General features: G+C 44.2%; 1 protein-coding gene across 1 annotated transcript in view; it reads left to right on the plus strand.

The window, feature by feature from the left end:
* The window catches only part of DPP8 (dipeptidyl peptidase 8), a 32317-nt gene that overhangs the window by 1803 nt on the left and 14511 nt on the right, over nucleotides 1-16003 (plus strand). The window contains exons 2-12 of the mRNA XM_009280421.2: nucleotides 1959-2228; nucleotides 3828-3940; nucleotides 4898-5071; nucleotides 5956-6124; nucleotides 7354-7464; nucleotides 7855-7983; nucleotides 10009-10070; nucleotides 11119-11219; nucleotides 12350-12527; nucleotides 13870-14029; nucleotides 15495-15574. Coding sequence (XP_009278696.1) covers nucleotides 1970-2228; nucleotides 3828-3940; nucleotides 4898-5071; nucleotides 5956-6124; nucleotides 7354-7464; nucleotides 7855-7983; nucleotides 10009-10070; nucleotides 11119-11219; nucleotides 12350-12527; nucleotides 13870-14029; nucleotides 15495-15574 — 1536 coding nt within the window. The 5' untranslated portion in view covers nucleotides 1959-1969. The remainder of the gene's footprint in view (nucleotides 1-1958; nucleotides 2229-3827; nucleotides 3941-4897; nucleotides 5072-5955; nucleotides 6125-7353; nucleotides 7465-7854; nucleotides 7984-10008; nucleotides 10071-11118; nucleotides 11220-12349; nucleotides 12528-13869; nucleotides 14030-15494; nucleotides 15575-16003) is intronic.

The raw sequence follows: 16003 nt of genomic DNA on the forward strand, positions 1-16003 counted from the left end.
GGAGGGCCCCTCCTGGAGACCCCCCTCTTGCTCCGACCTCGGCAGCAAGGGCAGGCCCGTGGCCGTTCACCCCACTCAGGCCCGACCTGCCCCTCCGGCGCACCCTGCGGATACGAGACGTTCTACGGTGTTGTAGTGCTGGAGGGTCCCCTGAGCTGGTGCGAAGGATGGGGCAGTCTCTCTTTGTTGGCTGCAGGAAGGTGGAAATAAAATGCTTCACGTGGCAGGAGGTGGCTGCAGTAGAGATCCCGCAGTGATCTCCTGGGAGGCAGATCCTCTCATTACCCCGGACTAACATCACCTTGCTGGGTGGCAGTTCTCACTCTTGTTTTCTCATTGAAGTCTGTCACTCTTTGTTTTCTATCTCTTTTCTTGGGAGGGGAGCATGAGAAGTAGGTTAGGTTAAGACATACCAGCATCTGGGTGTAGGTGGGGAAAGGAGATTTTTCTTTGTTGATACTCTGCAAATTAGATGGGAGTTTTCTGATTCAGGATTGAAGTCTTACTGTCAGTTTCTAATGCTGTCTGAGCAGAGCAGCATTCTGTGTATGCGTTTGGACTCTGCTTCCAGTTTTACAGGGCTGTTTAACTTGTGCTGTATTTTTCTGTTGTAAATAGCTCAGACAAAAGAAAGACCTGTGTTTGTCTTGTCAAAGGTGGAACTAAACTTTTAATCCAGACTTGCCCTGCTTTGCTTTTAGCAGTTTGTGTTAAAATGGGTTTGGTCCAAGGTGTAGGTCATCTCTTTTTCACTCATCTGTGACAGATATCTCAGCAGCTGTGGAGAGCCGCAGGGGAGCCAGTCCATCCGGGAGCTTTGCCTCGGGCGGCTGTGCTGCCCAAGGCCATGCCTTGAGATTCAGTGATCTTTTAACGCCTGTTTGTGCAATAGGAATGCTTTATTTAGGCCGTATTAATGTTTTTGTTAGGCTCAGGCCACCAAGCTCTGCCCTAGCAGTGTGCAGAACAGTTGTGCAGCTTTTCCATTCTATATATAGAAACAACCTCTCCTTTTGAGGATTGACAATCCTTAAGCCGTGGTCTCTCCGGTAATGAACTGTATGGCGGGAGTTTATGACTTGGATCCTTTTGGAGCTGCCGTCAGATCTGGGATTTACAGTGGAAAGACTCGATTTCCTCTTGCCAGACATCTGGGCTGTTTATTCCAGCTCAGATCTACTTCGTAAAGCACAGCTGACTGCAGGAAGAGATATCTGCTAAATTAACAACCTGTTCGGGAGGATAAGACTTATGCTGCAGATAAATGTATTTGGAAACTGCTTTTTTCACTGTGTCCCCTTTCTTCTGGTATCGCCTCACACTTCTGGAAGAGTCTTATCCATACAGTATTTGTAATTATATCCCTGAGATGATATAATAGTGATGATCGTTGCTAGACCCTTCCGAGCTTTGTTTGAAAGGAGATGCAAACAAACCCAATAAATTATAGGAGAATAATGGGAAATAAGGGCATGCAGTTGCCTAGGCCCATTGTGTATGGCCCAGCGGTTCCAAATCAACTGCTAATGTTGTTTCTTTTAAGCAGTTGGCTGTCCCAGATCTTGCTACAGTCCTAATCATTCCCTGTTCTGATATCAGTGTAGCGAGGTGATATTTGTGCAGTTCACAGGGAGGAAGAAGCACATAGGAGCTTAACGAGGAAGAATTTATCCACTTCATGAGCTGAAATGAGTAGTTGGGGGGGGGGGGGCAGTGGCAAAGGCAAACAAAAATAAATCTGTGTGGCTCTATGAAGTTCTGAAAGGCTGAGTGACGGCAGCCTGTTTTCCACAGCAAAAATCTCTTTCCTAGTCTTCATTCTGCTATGTTTTTTTTTCCCACGTGGAATGGTGGTTTTCCTACAGCACTTTTGCTGTGGTGTGTTTTGGAAGTCTGCAGTGAATGTTTGCTGGGCTGCTAGAAGGCAATGCTGAACCTCTGCTATTCTGTTCTTCCAGAAACATGCAACATGGCAGCAGCCATGGAAACTGAACAGCCGGGCCTTGAAATCTTTGAAACTGCGGGCTGTGAGGAGCAGGTCCAGAGAGAGGAGCAGCCAAAACTGGAACCTTTCTATGTAGAGAGACATTCCTGGAGCCAGCTTCGGAAACTGCTCACAGATACGCGGAAGTATCATGGGTACATGATGGCAAAAGCCCCTCACGACTTCACATTTGTGAAGAAAAATGATCCTGAAGGACCTCATTCCGATAGGATCTACTACCTGGGTAAGCTTGCTGGACAGCCTGTGTCTTGACTAAACAGTCACTGCAGAGGCTGTTTGGGTTTGACTGTTCTTGAGAGCTGTATGTTTCTGGCAGTTAAATCAGAATGGATTTCAGACCAGATTGGCTGGTCAAATGTCATGATCATGATTGTAATGACTTATTAAAACTTGTGATGTAATCTCCCACAGCAATGGTGTGGTTGGAGGTGACCCATTAGGCCTGTTGGAGCTGGAAAAGAACTGTGAAGTGTCCCTTGGGGCAAGTTTCCTAGCTGGGAGGACAGGTTAAGTTTGTTCGGTCCATTTTCTCTCACTCCAAGTACGATATCGCCTCTCCAAAAGCGTGTCAATTTGATCTCCTTTCTCTTAATTACAACTAGTGGGTAGAACCTTTTTCTCTTTCAAAGTTTCCTCCAAAACAGAGATTATAAATGGAATTTGGAAAGTCCTTTGTGCCTCAGCTGATGATGGAGTAGGTTTTCCAGGGATTCTGGAGGGAATAAATAGCAGTGTAGGGAGGGGGCAGCTTAAAGAGTAAATGTTTTTCTCAGCAATTTTGGTCTTGATAATGAAGAACTTAATGTAATTTATTGTTCTTGGCCTCAGTGCCTCACTTCTGCATTGTTTCACTAATTAGTGTTCACTTGATATATCTGCATTTCTAAATTGCAGCTGTGCTTGAAGTGATTTGGCACTGTAAATGATACTGTGAGCAACCTTCTGGGTGGCTTTTTGGAGCAGGCCTTGTGGTAGAGGAATGCTTTTGTCAAAAGCTGTGCTAGCTGAACATAAGTCCATGAAAAACTGGGTTGAGGAGAAGCAATGGCCAGAGCAAAAGCCTAGGAGCCGGAACCGTGTTCTAGCCCCATTGCTTGCTGCTCAGGCTAGTTGCTTAAGCTCTGATTTGTGATTCCCAGAGTCTTTGCGTGTGCTATGCAGTGACATAGTCGGAAAGCTGCTCATCTGTCTCTTTTTCCCCTTTTCAGAGGATGGGGGTCATAATCCTTGAATGATGCTGAGTTCAAGCACGTTGAGGGTGGATTAAGGCTGACCCCAGCTGAGATAAGCTCTGGTTTCCTATGTGCCATTTCCTGAGCTATAGGTCAGACTTGGCCTTCCCCGGGGCACATCTGGCTCCCTCTGGGCTGATCCCCATGTGCCTTGGCAGGAGCTTTCAGAAATCTGAATAGCACTGAGGGAAAGGAGTAGGAAAGGGACATTCAAACCTTCCTAAAGATGCATTATCTTTGAAACACAAGTGGCATCATGCTGTATTCCAACCAGGGGAATCGGCAGAAAGGCCCTCCTTGATTTTAAAAGCTTATAAAATAAAAGGGCCCCCAGCGTTCAGGAAGATGCAGATATGCTTCAGGCAGCATGGGGTAAACCTGGGTGTATTTCCTTGTTCTCTGCCTTCTCCGTGACTTGCATTTCTGTGAAGCAGGGAATTCCCAGAGCAAGGCTGCAGTGCGGAGACTGTCAGTACTTTCTCTGGTAGGAAGGGCCTGTGAAACTGTTCCTTGGTATCCTTTGAGAGTGTTTGGATTATTAACAGAAAGCTAATACACCTTTTTTTTTTTTCTTCTCACTTTCACAATAGCAATGTCTGGGGAGAACAGAGAGAACACGCTCTTCTACTCTGAAATTCCCAAAACCATAAACAAAGCTGCCGTCCTGTTGCTTTCCTGGAAGCCTCTTTTGGATCTTTTTCCGGTAGGTCCTGATTTCTTTCTTGCTTCTTGGAAGCGTAGCAAGTACACAGGCTTTGGGGTTGCACCTATAAGCCATCATTAAAATTTGGAGTTTATTGTCTTAAACATTTTAAGTTCTCCTTGTACTTGGCTAACTCTGCAGCCATCTCAAAAACAAGCACAGCTTTCTCATCAGTGTTTGGATTTACAGCCTTTGTGTCATAAAAACTGTATGTGCTGGATGATTCCTCCTTTGCTGGCAGAGATTGCAAGTGCTAATTTGCATCATATTCTCTGCTATGAGATCCTGGGGATTGCTGAAGGAGCCTGTAGTCTCCAATAATCACTGTCTTCCACGGGGAAGTGATGAGTCTCCCTGAGGATCAGTCAGTGGCTCCGTGACTCATGCTGGAGCAGAGGATTCCTTTCCCACTCACTGGGACGTGTGTCCCCTTTTCACCTCTGCGCACAGCAAGCCCGCACCAGTCCCACCCCATGCACCATGGCAGACTGGAGGAGGTGGGACAAACCCCATGTGGAATTAGGTGTGTTCTTTCCCATGTTGTTTCCTGAGGCTGTCAGCCAAACATAAAATTCATGCTGTGCTCTCCTCCCACCAGACCAGTCACCATGTATCTTTGTGAAAGTTAGCAAAGACACTCCTGCTCATTCTAGAAATAACAGATGTTCAGTCTGATCTTTCTTATACAAGTGTATATTGGAAATAATGCCAGCCTTGCTATGGGAGAAGCAGCTATCAGGTTTACAGTTGTGTAGGATCCGATCATGGCCTGCATCTACAAGTCCTGATGGCAGAGGCACAAGCAGGAGCGGGCTTCTAGCCGCCAGCAGGATTCTGGAGGAGGAGGGTGTCTGCACAGCCCTCTGCTCCTGGAAGCTTGGCATGCAGAGGCGCTCTGACAGTATAGTAAGGTATGCAGAGCAGAGGTGTTGACTGTGCTTCTCTGCCCGTATTCAGGCCATCCTGGACTACGGGATGTACTCTCGTGAAGAGGAGTTGCTACGGGAGAGGAAGCGAATTGGCACCATTGGGATTGCCTCTTATGATTACCACCGAGAAAGCGGCACCTTTCTGTTTCAGGCTGGGAGTGGAATTTATCACGTAAAAGATGGAGGCCCTCATGGATTCACTGTGAGTTTACTCATCTCTCCTGTTTTCTGCAGTACTACTTTCCTCTGGCTAGAAGCTCCTTTGGCTTGGAGCAAAAGCAGAGCGTAGCCTTGACAACCCTTGAAATGCAGAGAAGTCCTCCATAGGCATGCATTTCCATGGCTGTAGAAACTCAGATGGAGAATTACAAGAAATGGTAGAAACCAGGGCAGCAAGGCAGGACACCAGATTTTGTTGATTTTTCATAAGTAGCAATGCCAATAAAAAGCAACACAAAGGCTGCGATGCTCCGTGCTCTTTCATGTAGTCAGAAGTCACAGCAGAGGCAGCTTTTGTTCCCAAGCTGTCGTTTAGAGGTCACTGTTCAGCAGTCAGTGCTGTATGTGTTACAAGATTTGGCTGTATAACTTGCAGAACAAGCAGCCTTTACTCTGCTGGTGCTGAAGCTGGACTTCAAAGCTGAAATAATTTCTTATTATTATAACAAATGCCTGATGTCTGTCTAACCCCGTTGTCAGGGGGAATTTACTGTACCCTGAGTTGCTTTTGGAGGACAAGATTGTATGTTCTGCCAGCCTCTTTTTAGGGTGCTGTTTTTAAGAGTATGCCAGGCTTCTCTAGGCAAGCTGCCTTCTGATTTGTGGCTAATCCTCAGCACTGGTGAAAGAGGCCCTGGTGGGATCTGTGCAACCATGGTAGAAGCACAACTTTCCCTATAAAATACCTGCATAGTATTTTTCTGTGTTTAAAATAGATAGATTCCTCTGTTGTAAACCTGTGTATTTGAAGTCAGTGTCCACACTACTGTAGTCTTAGAGACCTTCTGATAATCCAGTTTAGTTTCTGTAAGTGTCCATGTGTTATCATTGTTTACTGTGCCTTTTCTTTTTTTTCCTTTCAAACAGCAACAGCCTTTAAGACCCATTCTGGTAGAGACCAGTTGCCCAAATATCCGTATGGATCCCAAGCTTTGTCCAGCTGATCCAAATTGGATTGCATTTATCCATAGCAATGACATATGGATATCTAATATAGAAACCAGAGAAGAAAGGAGGCTAACATTTGTGCACAATGGTAATGCATCCTGAATTAAAATCTCTGTACCTCCTCTGCACTTGTTCTTGCTAGACTGAATTAAGCAATGGCACTAGGGGTTCTTCTGAAATCTGGGGGAATGGATGCTGTTTATTCCACCTTGTTTGTCACGTTCTATGTGTTTTCTCTAGTGCAAATATTGTGGGGTGATTCTTTTCCCTGCACTGTGGAATCTGGCAAAGTGAGTTATTTGTTGAATACACATGGAAGGGCTCTTCTCCTGAAACACAGCACATTCCTTTTTACTGGAACAGCCTTTTTTGTGTGGAGGAGCTGTGGGTGGAATAGAGCTGGAGGAAAGTTTCTGTCAGTGAAATCAGGCTGCAGGGCTTTTAGAAGCAATATAGAGAGTTTCTGAATAGGACTGTGGCTTTTGCTGGCCCCTCATACTCAGTCACTTAGGTCCTCACTTCTTACCCTCTCCAACTCTGTTTTAGACATGTATCCTGGAGGAAGGAAAATGGGAAATTGTCGATAAAACACTTTTTAAAAATCGATTGCATTTTGTAATCATACTTTGTATTTAAACTATATCATTTAAATTTTAGTTAAATTAAAATTTCTGACACTTTATAATAATGCTTTAGCTTATTTAAATGTTAAATATTAAAATATTATGTAAGTACATTAAAAATAAACTGTAGCAATGACTCCTTCTCAGATGATAATTATTTATGGAGCGCTGCTAAGTTACCTCCAGGGTAACAGCAAAAATATTGAAGCCCTATGGATATGTCATCATGTTGAGATGTTATGTAAGTCTGTTACTTTTGGTTTGTACAGTGAATGAAATGCTGATGCTTTCATTTTTCTGAATGTTGATATTTTCAGTTTCAGTTGTTCAGAAAGGTTTGTGGGGTTTTTTTTTCTTTGATTTTTCTTAAAAGTTGTGGTTCCAATTCACTGAGCTCAGGTAGAGAGAACATTTTCTTTCTTCGACTAGTACATAGAAAATTGAGAGACTAATTGGGTAGAGTAGGAAGGGAGGATGGCTTTCCTTTCCTAAAAGAAGCTGCCGTGTCAGAGAGGATTAGATCCTCCCTAAATAAATCAACAGAGCAGGATGGAAGCAGAAAACAAATCTGCTGAGAAGTCAGATTTATTATTGTGTAATTGTTCCTGGGGGGTGAACTTGGGCCACGTTTGGGATAATGCAGAACTGGTTTGATTCTGCAATACAACATGAACACTTTTGTGTCGTCTTTTAGAACTGGCCAATGTTGAGGAGGATCCCAAATCTGCTGGTGTGGCTACTTTCGTGCTGCAGGAGGAGTTTGACAGATACACTGGCTACTGGTGGAGCCCAAAGGCACAGCCAAGTAAGTGTGGTGGATCCAGTGTGTCTGACAGGCCCAAGTAGTGGCCCCCCTGCTGTGCTGTCCAGTGCAGAGGTTTTTTTTTTCCTGTTACTTGTCTTTATGCAAGATAGGAACGTTACACTCGTAGCTCCTTTTGAACTGTCTGCAACAGTGGACATGTTACGGTGGCCTTGTGAGCACATGTTACTGGGGGAAGAGACTTTCATTCTCACAACAGTGGTAGGAGTTGTAAGAGTCTCAGAATGTTTTGCTTAATGAAACATGAATTGCAGACTTGGTTGGATTTTTCTTCATTCTTCCAACCTGCTTGTGCTCCTGAGAGAATATTGATGGCTGCAATAACTGATAATGAGAGCTGTTCTGACCCAGGAAATGTTAATTCGTTTACAGCACTGAATGGGGGTAAAGTTCTTCAAATTCTTTATGAAGAAAATGATGAGTCAGAGGTGGAAATTATTCATGTCACATCGCCCATGCTGGAGACAAGAAGAACAGATTCCTTCCGGTACCCCAAAACTGGTGAGACCCTGATACCTTACATCTCTATTTCTGGGAGACGCGTATTTTATTCCCTGTGCCTGACAGCAGTGACTCTCCTAGCCTAGAGCACGGGGTTGTTGGAGCGGTGTTGAGTAGTCTTTGAGTTGGTGTCCAGGTGGTGGAAATGTGTTTGGGGAAAATGCTGCTGGGGAGGTTAGATTAGTCACTGGTGACTGTGCTGATATTCCAGCCATGTGCTTACTAAAAGCTCTGAGTCTGGGTGTTTCAGGAGTTGGCAGAAACCCTATCTGATTGTCACTATTTTGGAGCTGCTGTCTCAGATCCTGGCAGATCTGAGTTGTTAGGGGTTGATTCTCATTACAGCCCTGTGTCTCTGAGGGAATAGCTGCAGAATTATGGCCCTTTGATTTTTTGGGAGGATTTCTGTTTAGCTGCTGGCAGTGCCCTGGTAGTTAAGTTCCGAAGGGCTCTGGTCTCCGTGGTTGCTCTTGGACTTTGAACAACAAACTCAGTGTGCATACAGCCTACCAGGAAAGCTCCCTGTTGCCATATTTTCAAACAGTAAATGAGCTGGAGGCTTCAGCAGTAAAGGGGTGAGGGCAGGCTTGAAGCATATTAAGTGGAGTGCCATTGGAAGCAGGGAAGTGGGACTTACGCAGGCCTGCTGGGGGCTGATTCACTGGCATGTGTCGGGTGTATGAGGCAAATTTGAACAGTCTGATCCTTGTTCTTCTGAGATTTCCCTGCTGTTACAGCAGGGCGTGTTGCTTGCAGATAACAGTGGTTCACTCTCCTTCCTCACTCCTGAAATCTTAGTTTTTTGGAGAAATAATCTTCTGTTTGGCTGACCTTCCTAAGCTGTGGAATTCATTCAGATATTGCAGATTCCCTGATCCACTGGGAAAAGTTTTCTGCTTATGATCCTGATTTACTATTTGTTTCAAGGAGGAAGAAAGGCTCAGTGTTAGCCTGGGAAGCAAGACACGACTCCTCGTGGTTTTTCAGTGCTTGTGTACACGCAGATTTCTGAGGGTATTTTGTCATAGCTTTTTTCAGTGCTAAGTTTCAGCAGTATAGGAAAATGAGCCAACCAAAGCCCAAATCCCTTTAAAAAAACAAACAAACAAACTAGGTTTTAATGTCTGGGCCTTAGTTTCCAGTCTGAGCTGCAGGGGCACTAGCCCTTTTCTGTGGGTTGTTATGAGGGCAAAGCTTGAGGTAGTGGAGAAAATTCTTCCCAGGGAGAAGGTAAGTACTTAAATAGGCCAGCACTGTGGCCCAAGGCAAGTCGTTTCACCTCAGTGCATTAGTTTTTGTGTATAAACCAGGTTGATGAAGTGGGAGTACTTCACAGCAGCATTGAGAATATTCAGAGTACATGGAATTTGCCACGTGTGGCTTCTTCTGGATCAACTGGCAGCGGCTTTATTCTTTATAGTCCATCTTTTCTTGCTGTGGAGCAGGCCCCAGCATTTAGCACTGCAGGTGCTGTACAGCAGGATGAGTTGCTGCTTTGTGTAAAGAGTTAACTTTAGATTTTCAGTGTTCAACACAAATATGTAGCTTTATTATCTTAACTGCACGAGTCATGGCAATAGGTTTTTAAGCGTTTAATTTTCACAGTTTAATTTTTACAGATGCTTTTTAGCACTGGATCACTTTCTATGTACCACCTTGAGAATAACAGCCAAACAGTAAACCAAAGCTTGTTTTGCTATCCTGATCACTCCTGAGCATTTACTTCCAACTAATATGTGCATCCTTTGACTGTGGGAGAGAAGACTGACTGTGTCAGTAGCATGGCTCTTGATGAGATCTGTTTGCAGGATTACATCCACTGAATCTGCCTCATGTTTGCAGTTTCTTTTTTCCCTGCCTGCTTCTGTGCTCTCTCACACATGCAAGCAGGCTATTTGATCAAAGAGCATTCTGCTGTTTGCCTTTCCCAGTTCTGCATGAATAACACCACAATAATCCACAGTTCAAGTCTGCCCTCTTGGAAGCAAACAATTGGTGCCCGACTGCTAACATCTGTTTTTATAGGTACAGCAAATCCAAAGGTCACTTTCAAGATATCTGAAGTGACAATCAATGCGGAAGGCAGAGTAAGTTCTATGTTCTGCTTGTTTTCCAAATAAATATAATTTCTGTGATTCTTTTTTGGTAAAATTCATTTTCCAGCTCAGTACACATAAACGTCCTTGGTTGTGATAGCTTAATGGCTTCTCTGGAGGCAGTGCACTTGGCTCGTTCCTATGCAGATACTTGGTGTCTGTGTGTGCAGCAGTGTTTCTCAAGGCTGTTCTTTACTTCCCTACTACTGGTTTATGAACTCAGCTGCAGAGCAGAATATTTTAGGTGTGGATGGTTAGACCTTCTTACGTGACAGATCTCTTGATTGGCTGCAGATATTGGGAAAATTTGATTGCAAAGAGAATATATCACCTTACAAAAGCATGAAGATATGGAAACAGATGAACTTTGCTTTCGCCCCAGGATTTTTTAACAGATGCAGAAATTTCCATAGCCCAGTCCAAGATCTTCGGACAGTTGGGAAATTAATCTTACCAAACAGATACAGTAGCAGCCACACATTATTGGGATTCTCTCTACTCTTGAGCTACTTCAGCCATCAACAGTCACCTGCTGGGATAGCAATGCTGACGTCAGCCAGCAAAGGCAGGGAAAGCCATCAGGACCCTTTGGGTACTGCTGTGACTTGTTCCCAGTCCCAGCAGGGAGAGACTGCAGAACTGCATATCATAAATTAGAACCACGTTGATAACTGGATGTCATACAGGATGTTCAACATCTACCGATGAAAACACCTTACAAAATAGCTCGGTACAAATCACTTCCCCTTTACAGGGGAAACTGAGTGTTCAAGTGACTTGTCCGAGATGAACAATGGATTTGCGAGCAGCATCCAGATTTCTCAAGTCCCAGCCCTGTCTGTGCTGGTAGTGTGCAGCTCTCCTACTATGCTGGTGTCTGGCTACAGAAGGGGTTGAATCCCCTGTGTTGCAAAGGCTGAGCATTCTAAATTGCATGAGCTGCACAGAAGTAGTCTTCTGTGTCCAGACTCTCATCGTGCATGAAAATTGGTTGGGGGGGGTTCATCTCAGTGTCACTGAATTGCTGCTTTGTCAACAGATTGCAGATGTTGTGGATAAAGAGCTAGTTCAGCCGTTCGAGATCCTCTTTGAAGGAGTAGAGTACATTGCTAGAGCTGGGTGGACGCCAGAAGGAAAATAGTGCGTATGTTAATCCTATCTCTGCTTAGAGGGTTTGGGGCAATACAGTTAGAAGCAGAATGTAGTGGTCTCTGTCTTCTTCAAGCTTCAGCCTGCTTTCATTTTTACATTGCTACGAACTTGTTTGTGCAAAGGGGATGATTTTTCCAAAAAACAAAACAGAGTCGTCCTTGTCTCTTTCTCTGGTACCTGGCCCTACTGCTTTGGTATTGGGCACTCGCAGCCTTTGATGTATGTGTCCTCTCAGCATCCCTGTGAGAGAGAGAGTGCAGTGCTATTATCCCCATTTTACAGATGGGGAACTGAAGCCCAGAGAGGCTAAGTGACTTGCCATGGTCACACAGGAAGTCTGTGGCTGAGGAGAGAAATGAGCCCAGGTCCCCCAGGCCCTAGGCTAGCGCCCTAACCACTGGACCATCCTTGCTGACCAGACTTACTGATCAGAAAACCTGCTGTAAGTGCTACTTACATTTGCATGTCATTTTTAACCCTGTAGATGATGTAGTACAGTGTTTCTAACTCACCAGGAGTTTCTCCAGAATTGCACTTCTCCAGTTCTTGAATCTAAAGATGGCTTTCACCTTTTTAATTTATTTCTTTCCGCCCCCCAAATGTGGAAGAAATGCAGGGACACATTTGCTCCATTATCTTGCTTTTTGCAGAATTATTGTTAGAGCTACATGTAAAGTCATCAGAAGTATGGCAGGGTCTGCTGCCAGTCCATTTAGGTGCCAGTATTATTCTCTTGTCAGGTATAGATTTAAAGCATTAGTATTTTCACAAGTATCCTGAAATTTAAATTGAAATTTTTCTGTTTCATTATTCCCTCTGATTTTTCTCTTCTCTTTCTCCCCTAAAGCACAGTTCAAATCTGGGAGAACAGAATTAATTAAACTTTTGAACCGGCAGTGCTTACGCAATATTGAAATGAAGTGAAATAAGTTCTTGTGTTGTGGAAGAGATTTGTTTATGTGGGTGACATTTTACATGTGGCTTTGTGCTTAATCTGAAATTGAACATTCTTGATTCCCTCAAAATGCCTAGTGCTAATGAGTGTCTGTCAAGATTTTCAGACCTGTCTAATACTCATGGTTGCATGTTATTTTCTCTAATATCTGTCTCCTCAACAGCATCTGGTCCATTTTACTGGATCGCTCCCAAACTCGACTTCAGATAGTCTTGATCCCTCCTGCATTATTCATCCCCACAGAAGATGATGCAATGGAAAGACAGAAACTTATCGATGCTGTACCAGATTCTGTTACACCTTTCATTATTTATGAAGAAACAACAGACATCTGGATAAATGTAAGAATATGAATTTCAGCCTTCTCTGACAGCTTGTTGTTCAAGGCCCTATTTGTAGCACTTGAGCAACGTTGGTGCTACTGTGCTGCCTAGGAGAATTTTCCCATTGTAGAAGTTCTGTGCATACTCTGTGCTTCCTGCTGTAAAGAGTTCACAGTATGTAGAGAACAGAGAGATTTGGGATGTGAAAGCAGAGCTGCTTTGCTTGAGGCTGCACAGTGGTCAGACAGAGCTAGGAGCAGAGCCCAGGGTTCTGGCATTTCAGAGCAGCCCCTTGCCTGCAGTGTTACCCACTGACACCCTCCGGCTTCTTGGTGCCAGTTGTTCACCAACAGCAGTGCCAACAGGTAAAGTATTCTTCAGCCAACAAAGATCTATCTAGCTGATATTGGGTGAACAAGTCCCGAGAGTCTGCTAACAGTCACTAAAACCCCTCCTTAACTACATATGGTCTGGTGAAATAGATTTGTGTGTAATGTTCTTGGAGGTGTGCCCTAGGGCCTGTGCTGTGAGACTGGACACCGGTGTGCTCAGGCTAATGCTGTAAAAATGAGTGCTGTTCACACTTCTGCAGAAAAAGATCGATGTCTCTAAAATAACATCCCATTGGAGGTGTGCCAGGGTGCAGGAAGGCCTGGGAACATCAATCACTGACAGGTAGTTGGATCTTTCAGCAGAGAGCATTTGCACAAAGCCTTCCAGTGAATGATCTCTATACAGTGGGTGGTCTCTATGATACCATGTTTTCTCCTTAGTAATAGTGTGCGTGGTTTCAGGATGGTGCAGTGACTTGTCCTTTCTCCATTATTTTCACTGGCTGGAGTGGTTTTTGACTGGCAGCTTGTACTCTATAGATAAATGCTCCCCAGTCCCTCAAAAGATTGTCCCTTGAAGCAAGAGTTGGCATCTTCATGAGTGGGAAGATGATGTCAGCTCATCTTTCTTTAAATAACCCTTCACTTGTGGGCTTCCAGACAGCACTGGACAGAGGAGGCCACTGAACTCTGGCTTCTCTGGGTGGCTCTCATATGCTGTCTGCAGAGCTGGACCCACTCTGTGTCTAAGCTAGAAAGGCAGGTGCAGAAAAATTTACTTAATTACTTTGGTGGCCAGAAGTTAGAGTTAGACTAGCAAAAAGCCTGGAGCTGTGCAGCATATGAGGCCCCTGCCTGCAGACACCCCCTGACTCATAAGCATAACTGGTTCTCCCAGTAACGGACAGTGCTGCACCCTGCTAGTGTGAACTGTGTTGTCTGTGTTGAGCAGTAAGAGGAACTTATTATGTGTGACTTCAGTGCCAAAGTGCTGCTGATAACAATAAACCACTGCTCTGTCTCCACAGATCCATGATATCTTCTATGTGTTCCCTCAAACCCATGAAGATGAGATAGAGTTCATTTTTGCCTCCGAGTGTAAAACAGGATTCCGGCACCTATACAAAGTCATCTCGGTTTTGAAGGAGAGCAAGTATAAACGGTCGTGTGGAGGCCTTCCTGCTCCAAGTAAGTGAAATTATTCTTTTGCTTTAATTGGGCATGTGCTGCTGACTAGCGAGGAAATAAGTGTCCTTCCAGGTGGCAGGAATTATTGTCTTATTGGAAACTCCTGCTGTTGTCCAGGAAAGCACTTCACTGTACAGTCATTCCTCTTGAAATTGTACAGGGGTTATTCTGTATTCAGCATGCCTTAGTTTTAACCCTGATTCTTCCCCATGGACTAGAGGGAAAAGTTTCAAAAAATCAGATGGGAAACAAGCTCCCTGTGATACTGTGAAACGCACTTAGTTGGCTTTTCCTTGTCGATGTTGGGACTGTTTGTGCGCTGAATTTGCCAGAGGTTAATCATTATAGCAATAACATGGCTACCTCTGATGTGCAGGGTCCAATGTATCTAATAGATGCACGCTGGTTCAGGACTTGATTTTGCAAGTAAAACCAGCATAGTCCCTGTCAGCCTTTTTACAAGCAGATTGGTAGCAGAGAGGCTGACAAAGAGCACAGTTTGAACACACTGTAAAAAGGTCCATAGAGGGCCTCCCTGTCTGAGTGGGCCCACATGTTAGTCCCTTTAAAATGAACATATGTGCTTGGCAGCAAAACCTATGATGACAACTATTCAGAGAATTCCTCTCTGCTCTTAAAAACAATCATGGTATTACTGTATAGACAGAGATGTTAGTAGGAGAAAATTACTGGCAGCTGTTGCAAATGGAAATGGAGGAAGAGTTATTTCAAGCAAAAAAAATTCAAGGACCGCGTGCTTCTGAGCTGCAGTCAAAGTTTGGTCTTGCTCAGATGCATGATATAGCTGTGTGCAAAGCTCCCGGAGTGGCTTTTCCACAGCATGTATTCTTTAATTTACAGTTTCATGCTGTGATACTTAATTTACTTGCTGAGTGTTGAAGGCACTTACTGAGCTCTGCATGCACAAAAAATACACCTAATTTTACTAGAGGTCCTAGTTTCATGCAACTGTTGGGTTTTTTTTCCCCAGATAGCATTATATCCTGGGTTGATTAGATTTTTCTGAATGCATCCGACTTCTTTTTCTCGCTAAATCTCCCTCATTCTAAGGGAAATGAAACCATCTTATAAAAGTAGAGTTGTTCCCCACCCTGTTGCAAAGTTCCACATTTTTTCACACCTGAGATTCCCTTTGCACGCCCATTTTTCAGTATAAAACTTCTATTTCTGTGCAAGTGACAAAATACTTAAAAAAAGCAAGCAAGCTGTCCAGGCCTCGGGTTGAATCCTGTGAATCCTTTAACATACATTTCACAGAATGTTAAATAGTACTAGCCCTAACATTTGTCTGGGGAGCTGGCAGAAGTGTGGGTCTTCTGCAAAGGCAGGTTGCTCTTGGGTTTAGTCTAGTAAAAAAGCTTGGAAGGAAGAAGTGTTATTGTGACCCTGTGTTTCGTAAAATGTAAAAGCGTAAAATCTCTGTTTGTGTGTTGGTTATTTGTAGGTGACTTCAAGTGTCCCATCAAAGAGGAGATAGCGATTACCAGTGGAGAATGGGAAGTGCTTGGCAGACATGGATCCAATGTAAGTCTCCACTCTTGCTGCATGGATATCCTGCAAGCAGCACACACTGCAAGGAGGTGGTCTCTGGGGCCTCACAAATCAGTACATGTCACATTAGTGAGGCTCTGCTCCCTGAGAAGAGTGGACCTTGCCCCTCCCTGGTACTGAGTTTGAGCATATGTATCATGTGGGTGTTTTTGGTCTACAGTGTGCTTTCATTCTTCTCTACCTCTGATACGCTATTCTGGACCAGAGGTTGTGTTTTTGGAAGTGTGGGAAAGCAACACAGGCAACATTAGTTGGCTTTCTTTTCCTGCATGTTCCTGTGTGGATCCTTGTCAACAAGGAGTTTTCCCCACTAAGTTAGAATCATAGAATAGAATCATAGAATCATTGAGGTTGGAAAAGACCTCTAAGATCATCGAGTCCAACCGTCAACCCAACACCACC

Source organism: Aptenodytes forsteri, unplaced genomic scaffold (genome assembly GCF_000699145.1).
Source record: "Aptenodytes forsteri isolate BGI_AS27 unplaced genomic scaffold, ASM69914v1 Scaffold83, whole genome shotgun sequence".
Taxonomy (NCBI): domain Eukaryota; kingdom Metazoa; phylum Chordata; class Aves; order Sphenisciformes; family Spheniscidae; genus Aptenodytes; species Aptenodytes forsteri.